Source organism: Schistocerca gregaria, chromosome 8 (assembly GCF_023897955.1).
Source record: "Schistocerca gregaria isolate iqSchGreg1 chromosome 8, iqSchGreg1.2, whole genome shotgun sequence".
Classification (NCBI taxonomy): Eukaryota; Metazoa; Arthropoda; class Insecta; order Orthoptera; family Acrididae; genus Schistocerca; species Schistocerca gregaria.
In genome coordinates this window covers 244,774,073-244,784,053 of record NC_064927.1, presented here as the reverse complement: position 1 = coordinate 244,784,053, position 9,981 = coordinate 244,774,073, and the positions used below count along the sequence as shown (strand labels likewise).

General features: G+C 44.1%; 1 protein-coding gene across 1 annotated transcript in view; it reads left to right on the top strand.

Moving 5' to 3' along the window:
• The first annotated feature begins 1,302 nt into the window (after positions 1-1,302).
• Positions 1,303-9,981, top strand: part of LOC126283982 (uncharacterized) — a 48,703-nt gene continuing 40,024 nt past the window's right edge. Inside the window, exon 1 of the mRNA XM_049982447.1 lies at positions 1,303-1,377. Coding sequence (XP_049838404.1) covers positions 1,354-1,377 — 24 coding nt within the window. The 5' untranslated portion in view covers positions 1,303-1,353. The remainder of the gene's footprint in view (positions 1,378-9,981) is intronic.

The window sequence follows — 9,981 nt, the reverse complement described above, 5'->3', positions numbered from 1 at the left end:
TTTGAATACGCATGCCTATTTTAAGCATTGGCGCTTCAGTTTATTTATTTTTTCGGGCAGTGTATACAGTGTGTCCAGGAACAGTCAGAAAAGCTTGTAAGTGTGTTGCACGTGAGGTTGTGTTGAGAAATAATTTATATGAAAAAAATTCGATACGTCGATTCTTTTCCGAGTTATTTAGCGTCAAAGTTAGCCAATGAGATCGTTGTGTGTGCAAACGCATGCACTTGCACTAGCTAAAATGCGGTAATGCACGGATACCTCTGGGTCCGTGGGTTATCTTTTGTTGAAATGTTAAGTAGCAGTTAAAATTTGCTTTTATCGGATATGATAAATTTAAACTAAGTGAGTAAAAGCTGCGTTTTTTCGGTTTGAGGAAACGAAACGAAGAACATGTTTGGCGTCACCGCTTCTGGCAGGCTGCTTGAATTTGCGCGTGCGATGATCTGATGGCTATATTCAATGGTAAACAAATCGTAAACGTCGCAACATGTCGAATTTTTTTTAACAGTTATATCTTAGTACAACCTCTGGTGCAACACCCTTACAAGCTTTTCAGACTGTTTCTGACCATCGTGTTAAATTTTAATAGCCACTCTTTGGTTGTCATTTTGTGTGTACCGCCCCTTTTGCTGTTACAAGACCGTTCACAGAACTTTGAAATCAGCGCCTAAAAAGTACTTAAATAGGGCTATTGACCGAAAATCGACAACTTCTATAATTTGATCGGTCGCTTGTCTTTCGGAATAAGTCGCTCTCTCTCTCTCCTCTCTCTCTCTCTCTCTCTCTCTCTCTGTCTCTCTCTCGCTCTCTCGCTCTCTGCTGGAACACGAACACTTGCAAGCGCGAACAGCGTCAAAACACAGCAAACTAGCACGCAGTGCTCTGGAACGGCCGTACTACGGAAGTGAAGACCATCGCTTCTGCTTCAGCCGCTGCCCTGACGCAGCACTTGCACGGTGCATTGTTATGTTTCCCGAGAAACGCACGTCCTAAGGCGGACAGGGTCAACCTTGACCGCCTTCGAGGGGAACGCTAGTGCCGGCCATCAAACGTGAGCGCCGGTGCCTGAGAAACTGCTGCCCCCTGACAACGAGTGAGGCGTCCACGTGGGAAGAGCGAGCGGAAAACGAAAGCCTAACTGCGAGAAATGACTTGCGCCCTCCCTTCTGGAGCGATTTGGATTTACGGAGGAGGCGACGGCGGCAGACAACGAGTTCGGCCCGGTAGGTTTTCCCTTTCTTCGGAGGAGGTGGGGCGCCTCCCAGACGTTACGTCACGCGTACCTGGCCGCCTACGAGCGTATATATACCGGCCCGCCGGCGGCGCCCGGCGTAACACTCACTCGCAGACATGGAGCGCAACCACTTGCACAAGGTACGTGGGCCGACGCAGGCGTGACAGCATACTTCGGCTATCTCTCACTCAACTGTGCTTCTTCATCGGGGGGGAAGGCGGGTGGAGGGGATGGGAAGAGTTGTGGAAGAGCCGTTTTTTTTGTCTTTATTCCTCGATGATTCCCTGATTTTTACAAACATACCAAAATAATTTCGTCCATTTTTAAACTAATTTTGCAAACAGTGTGAGATGAAATTTAACAATCAGTCTCCAGTTAAATACAAAACGTAATCAAACAAACTTAAACTTTTCTTTAGACTACGATCCACTAAACTTTTATTCTCGTACGACCTAATTATCGAGCTACTCAGTAGTTTCATTGTACAATTCATTACAACCAAAGATGATCCTACAAAATAATGCTGTGCACAGAAGCAAAAAGGCTGTGTCCGAACAGAGATTAAGTGCTATACATAGAAAAGCCATCAGCAAGTATTTTGTCGGTTTCTCTTCTACTGTGGTTGTACCAATATGTGAAATGTAGACATTCTAGCTGAAGCTCTGCTTGAGTCCATAGAGTAGAAATATCTACGGAATGAGTATTCAGATGCGCGGAGCAGAATTTTTGTCGCCAACATACATCGACTCTAAAATTCGTATGACTGTTGTACGGCCTAACGTTTGTCTGCGAAGGCTCTGCAGACTGTGAATGCGATCACATCAGTAGTGCATATAGATCCCGTTGAAAAGTACCGTGAGTTCTGTACACGCGATTCGAAGACATGTTAATAATTTGCAATCGAAATCTGGAACGAACTTAGCTTAAAGCTTTCAGCAGATAAATGAAAAATCCATTCGGGTGTTTGCAGCATCACCGCTCGTATTCAGTCCTTTTTTTTTTTTTACAAGAAAATGAGGGATAACCATCGCTACTTTTGAGGTTTTTGTAGCATTTGATCGCATTACCAAGCCTCTATCTAAAAGTATGCCGTGGCGGTATTGCGAAATGTGTTCCTAGTACGAAAAAGTGAAAGTGACCCGAATTACATTGAACTTGGACTTTCGACTTACTACACACTGAAATATTTGTAGAGTCAACATTCTTCCCCGTTTTTACTTTTTTGTGCCATTTATTTAATCTACGTTTATCCTTGACGAAACTAAAATGACAATTGCACACACAAATTCTCCACATCATAGGTACTAGTTTTGTTATTCCCTGTTGTGACACCGTAAAACGAGCGCAGGGTTCTGGAGATCTGTACAGTGTCGACGTAATTACTCAGACTGTCATATACAAATGTTATCTGCAGGTCAAAATGACTGGCAGCACACTCCCATATTACAGAAATTATCCAACACTTCTAAGTATACTGACGTACTGACACATCAGTTAGGTCCACGGTGCTATGATTTCATTACATTGTGTCTCGATATTAATCAACGCGTAAGGCGCCTCTTACGAGTATGACAACCTATGAATTTCGATATGTATCCGTAGCAGCGAAAATTCAGTGCTATTTCTGTTGCTAGTAAATAAATGAGTGTAAATGAGTGGAAACAGAGTAAACACGAGTAACAGTCAAGTTACGATCTTATGGAAAATGTAAACAACAACGACAAACCAACGTTACGTGACTATTTCTGTTTCATGTTGGCTATAAGCACAGTACTCTAAGCTAACTCCATAGATATTGTTACTCTATCTATGGCTGTTGAATCTTTGCTTTTATACGGAACAGAGTTGAGTGTCAACATCTTTGGTTATACGCTATTGTACAAGGCGAGTAGTCAGTCTTCCCCTAATTACAAAAAAAAAAAAAAAAATTCTAAGGAACTAAACTAGATACAGCTATGCGGTTTGGTGCAAATGTTAGATTAACTCGTAAAGATTTAATAGATATATTTCCAAGTATGCCTCTTTTGTTCTATTTAGAATGTCTAAGCGATACTGAGTTTCTCTACATGTCTTTGCGAACATCTGTTTCGCCACAACCTCTACATTATCTCATGTCAGTACTGTAATAAAAGTTTGCACATCAGGTACTGGTGAACTGAACACTTTTATTCTTAATGTAATCCCACATTTTAAAAAATCAAGAGGCGTTATACCTGGCGAACGTGTTGGCCACGATGTTGGACCGTCTCCATCATTCCACCTGTACGGAAGTGTATCACCCAACAACTGGAGAACAAATAACCCGCAGCGTGGCGGTGAATCGTCTTATTGAAACACTAACTATGCTTGAAATTCCGACATCTGAGGTCCAACGTTCACGTATAGAAGTCTATGTACAAAAACTTTATCAGTTAAGCTTACATTTGCAATAAACCGCGTTGCTGTATCTAGTATAGACCTTTAAAAATAAATTTTTCTAGCCAGGCAACAACTTTATGCTCACCTATTACAATAAAGTGAAAATAATACAAAACATTGATAGTAAGAATAGGTAAAGATGTTGTGAGATGTAGGCTGTAGGAAAGTGTACTTCTTTGAAGTTATAACAATATTTCCCCAAGCACCTACAGTGACATCAACTGAACAATTCAAAGTAATAGTTTTACCCGCACCTGAAATTAGTGTCAAACCATTAAATTAACATTCTCGACAACTAGGTAGTCTAAGCCATTGTCCAAACTAACTCGCATTTGTTTAAATCATTAAACAGGAGTATATTTCGTCACTTATCGACAGCTGATACTAGAGATTCAGTTTTATGCATCTACATTCGTTTTCCACAAGCCGTCGTGTGATTAAGGATACAAAGTGTGGCCCAACTATTTAACCCCCCTCCCTCCCCTCACTCACACACACACACACACACACACACACACACACACTTTCCTATTCCGTTGGCACACGGTGCGCAAGAAGATAGACTGTCTATACCGCTCTGTATAAGTTCGAATTTCTCTCCTTTTACTCTCGCGAACATCACACATCATAAAAGGAAATATGTTTGTTGATTGGTTCTGGTATATTCATTATGGGTCTTTTAAGATTAAATGTTTATGTCTCTCTTAAGCAGCCCCCATTTGAGATTGTTCAGCGTATTTCTGACGCATTCATGCCGATCGGACGAAACAGTGACGCTCTGTGCTTCTCTTCTCCGAATAATGTATGTCTCTATCTTTATTTCAATTTCGAGAGCGACATATGTTTTGCAAAGGATCGCCTTCTTAAATTAGTTCAGTATCTTATTGCTCTCCCAATGAATATCAGTACTACAGCTACCCTGATGATGACCAGATTTATTTCATCGTTTCATCTTGGCTAGCCACTGTGACCGAGCGGCTCTAGGCGCGTCAATCTGGAACCGCGCTGCTCCTACGCTCGCAGGTTCGAATTCTGCCTCGGGCATGGATGTATGTGATGTACTTAGGTTAGTTAGATTTAAGTAGTTCTAAGTCTAGGCGACTGATGACCTCAGATGTTAAGTCCCATAGTGCTTCGAGCCATATGAACCATTTTTTAACTGTACTGTTATGTGATTTAATCACACAATGCCCTATCTTTTCGCCTATTTGTTTGTTTGACAGCATATTTGTTTATATAGTTCTCACCTAAATTTATAACATACGTATTCCGAAGTATATTTTGTTTCAGTCGTTTATTACGCGTCTCCTCAGTCGCCTAAAATAAAAGTCTCCATTGTCGAATGAAACGAGCTATTCCAGTATTTCATTTTTTTCTGATGTCCGTTGAATTACAAAAATACATAATGTTAAACTCAATATCAAGACAGTTCACCGAGTGATGTAACAGGGGCATGGCAGCAAGGGCGAGCGCCCTGAGCGACCTTTCCTTGGAGGCGCAATTTTATGACGGGCGAAACAAAAAAAGAGAAAAGGTAAAAGGGGAAGAGGGAGGGTAAAGAAGGAGGCGAAGTAATGATATGAAGGGAAAGGACTGGAGGCCATTAAAATGGGAAGAGGGTGGAGATATGTGAAAGGAAAACATGAGAAGACTCGAATTTGACTCTGTTGAATAACTGTTCCATCTGACCTACCTCTCCCTAGTAAGGAAATCTTATTTATTCCTTTCGTCTGGTTTCGTTATTCTCAGTGAGAAAACGATTCAGAAGTGTTTGTTAGGGCTTTCTACTGATCAGCGCCGAAAAAATGTGAAAGTTATCGCGTTATTATTGCAATAATGCGACTGTCGATTCTATCGTAAGTTTTTAATTATATCACAGATAAAAGAGTTACTGAAATGTTGACGTTTTACTAAATTGAAAATTGTGTTAAACAAATAGGCTAATCAGTGATAAGGATGGAGAATTATCGGCAGAGGAAGGGGGCCGGAGGAGGGGGGGGGGAGGGGGGCTCAAAATCGAAGTTTTCCCTGGGCGCCAGTTACCCTAGTTACGCACCTGATATCCCCATTACAAGCTGAGCGTTATATCAAGTTCAGCTACTCACCAGCTGCTACCAATTTCAAGATCCAATCCTCAGTACACTTTATTTTTAGTCACTGTCTGACATTACCTGTTACAGGTTACATCGCGAGAGGTTCTAACTTTCATTGAGCCAAGAATTTTTTATGTAATTTATCGTTTCCTTCACATCTGGCACACTTCGTTAATGCGCAAATAGCCTAAGTGCAGCGATGTTCCGAGTTCACTTGGAACTGTGGGTCCCCTTGTAAATAATGGCTAAGTCCGTTGAAAAATAATAGGAAGGCAAGAATGTACATGCTTCATTAGTTGCGAAGTTCAAATCACTCTAAAAATATGAGAGATTTTTACTTTTTCATACTGCGTATACCTACGGTACATTTCCAGTTTACCTCAACACAGTACGTCTGTGGCGGTCCTGAAAAAGAAACTACTGACAACACAGTTAAAGCCCTTTTCGTCTCTTCGCCTTCAGATTCATGCCGTTGACGTCATATGTAAAATAATTTACGGCTCTCAATTCGATAACAGATCCAGCTGCAAAAAAATCGCAGCCGCTTTAAGTTGTACACTGACCTGGCATTCTTTACACACATACACATACACATAAAGACATGGGCGCACACTCACTCACACACACGGGGGGGGGGGGGGGGGGGGGCAGAGGAGGCGATGAAAGATATTGTCCTCCAAAACATTTTAAACTGGGTCACATCCTCCGTTTCTGATCAAATTTTCGTAGTTTTCCCTGGTCACCAGGCGAATGCCAGAGCTGGAAATCCTTTGCCAAACATCCCCTATTGGGTTTCCCTGTCCTCATTCCCAACTCAAAAATCAAATTGCTCTAAGCACTGTGGGACTTAACATCTGAGGTCCTCAGTCCCCTAGACCTATAACTACTTAAACCTAACTAACCTAAGGACATCACATGCATCCATGCCAGAAGCAGTATTCGAACCTGCGACCGTAGCAGCAGCGCGTTTCCAGACTGAAGCGCCTAGAACCGCTCGGCCATAGCGGCCAGCAACTCGCTGGGATTTGGCAGGAAGGAACCAAGTTCTACAGCAACACTGCCTGTGCTGAACATCCAGAACGCGTGACAAAAGTTTCAGTATTTATACACTATCTAATCATAAATATCCAAACACCTGTTAGTGGAGATCAGTTTGGGATGTGCTCACACAGTGTCATTATGACGGCTTTAATGCTGCTGAGGACACATTCAACGAGGTTTCTGAATGTATCTGGGGGGATGGCAGCCCATCAGTTCTCAAGAGTCGAACCCTGAGGACTCATACCAAAGCTGTTCCATTGGCTTCAGGTCGGCACTGTAGGTAGGCTAGTCTATTTCAGGACTTTTATTGTGGATAAACCATTGCCTCACTTGTGATTCTTTATGACAGGATTCACTGTCATGCCAATACAAACAGTAGTCAAAAATGGTTCAAATGGCTCTGAGCACTATGGGACTTAACATCTGTGGTCATCAGTCCCCTAGAACTTAGAACTACTTAAACCTAACTAACCTAAGGACATCTCACACATCCATGCCCGAGGCAGGATTCGAACCTGCGACCGTAGCAGTCCCACGGTTCCGGACTGCGCGCCTAGAACCGCTAGACCACCGCGGCCGGCAAACAGTAGTCGACTCTGAGATATTCCTCTACTCTTCGTAGTATACGATGTTGTGAAACGTATTCATATCCTTCCTCATTTAGCATTTTCTTAAGTGCAGTGAGAGAAGGACATTCCACCCACAAAAACCACCCCCATTTCCTAACATTACCCTCTCCGTAGTTTACTGTTGGCACTACACATGATAGAAGGCAACATTTTCCATGCATTCGCCAAATCCAGATCCTTAAATCGGATTGCCACAGGGTAAAGCGTGATTCTTTACTCCAAATCACTTGTTTCCAGCCACCCACAGCGTCGATCTTTACACCAGTTCAGCCATGGCGCAGCACTGATTATAGAGATGTGTGGCTTAGGACGAGCTGCTCTACCACTACTTGCCGTTCTTTGTAGCCCCCTACGCTCAGTCATTGTACCATCTGTTCTGCTGACAGCACTTCCGAACTTGCGAGTCATTCCCTCCGCTGATTTCGTGGGAGTTTTCAAAACCACCCTTTGCAGTACTCGACCGTCCCTGGTCTGCCTGGTCATCATTTAGCTGTGATTCGTTTCACAGCCACATCACCAATAGTCGATTGGGACACTTCTAGAAGTGGTTAAATGCCCCTGATTGATCTGCTACTCATGTGACGAGTGAATAGTCCATGCTCGAAGTCACTGAGCTCTCCTGATCGATCCACTCTGGTGTCACTGATTCCGTACTGACAACGCGATACACGTCGCCTCCTTTTATACTGGCGGGTCCACTTCTCGTCACATCTAGCAGACAATTCCCTGATACATGGCGATGATGGATACTTTTGAGCAGACAGTGTAGGTAATACACACATCAAAAAAAGTTTTGCATCACCTCGGTTCAGAGAGTTCCGGAACCTGTACAGAAAATTGGAATAGAGATCAACATAAACATCATTTCCATCCATTTCACTGCGCGTGAAAACCAGACATTGCATGTTGTACCACAATACAGCGAGACCTTGAGAGGGGGTGGTCCAGATTGCTGTACACACCGGTACCTCCAATACCCAGTAGAACGCCCTCTTGCATTGATGTATGCCTGTATTCGTCGTGGCATACAATCCACAAGTTCATCAAGGCACTGTCGGTCCTAATTGTCCCACTCCTCAACGGCGATTCGGCGTAAATCCCTCAGAGTGGTTGGTGAGTCACGTCGTCCATAAACAGCCCTTTTCAATCTGTCCCAGGCATGTTCGATAGGGTTCATGTCTGGAGAACATGTTGGCCACTCTAGTCCAGCGATGTTGTTATGCTGAAGGAAGCCATTCACAAGATGTGCACGATGGGGGCGAGAATTGTCGTCCACGAAGTCGAATGCCTCGCCAATATGCTGCCGATATGGTTGCACTATCGGTCGGAGGATGGCATTCACGTGGTGTACAGCCGTTACGGCGCCTTCCATGACCACCAGCGGCGTACGTCGGCACCACATAATGTCACCCCAAAACAGCAGGGAACCTCCACCTTGCTGCACTCGATGGACAATGTGTCTAAGGCGTTCGGAATGACCGGGTTGCCTCCAAACACGTCTCCGACGATTGTCTATATGCAGGCATATGCGACACTCATCGGGGCCATCTGCACCGCGCTGCATGGTGTTGTGGTTGCAAAGATGGAGCTCGCATGGGCGTCGGGAGTGAAGCTGCGCATCATGCAGCCCATTGCGCACATTTTGAGTCGTAACACGACATCCTATGGCTGCAAGAAAAGCATTATTCAGCATGGTGGCGTTGCTGTCAGGGTTCCTCTGAGCCACAATCCTTAGGTAACGGTCATCCACTTCAGTAATAGCCCTTGGGCGGTGTGAGCGAGGCATGTCATTGACAGTTCATGTCCCTCTGTATCTCCTCCATGTCCGAGCAACATTGCTTTGGTTTACTCCGAAGCGCCTGCACACTTCCCTTGTTGAGAGCACTTCCTGGTACAAAGTAACAATGCGGACGTGATCCAACTGCTGTATTGACCGTCTAGGCATGGTTGAACTAGACAACACGATCCGTGTACCTCCTTCCTGGTGAAATGACTGGAAATGATTGGCTGTCGGATCCCCTCCGTCTAATAGGCGCTGCTCATGCACGGTTGCTAACATCTTTGGGCGAGTTTAATGACATCTCCGAAGCCGGCCACGGTGGTCTAGCGTAATGACATCTCTGAAGCCGGCCGCGGTGGTCTAGCGGTTCTAGGCGCTGAGTCCGGAACCGTGCGACTGCTATGGTCGCAGGTTCGAATCCTGCCTCGGGCATGGGTGTGTGTGATGTCCTTAGGTTAGTTAGGTTTAAGTAGTTCTATGGTCTAGGGGACTGATGACCTGAGATGTTAAGTCCCATAGTGCTCAGAGTCATTTGAACCATTTCTTTTAACATCTCTGAACAGTCAAAGGGACTGTGCCTGTGATACAATATACACAGCCAAAGTCTATCTTCAAGCGTTCTGGGAACGGGGGTGATAGAAAATGCTTTTAATGTGTGCATCAAGAAGCTGTAGAAAAGGGGCCGAACACGTAAAATCTCTGATAAGAAAGACGAGTAGAAGACTTAGATTTGTTGGAAGGGTTCTTGGAGAGAATAGTACATTGGTAAGGAAATTGTTTACA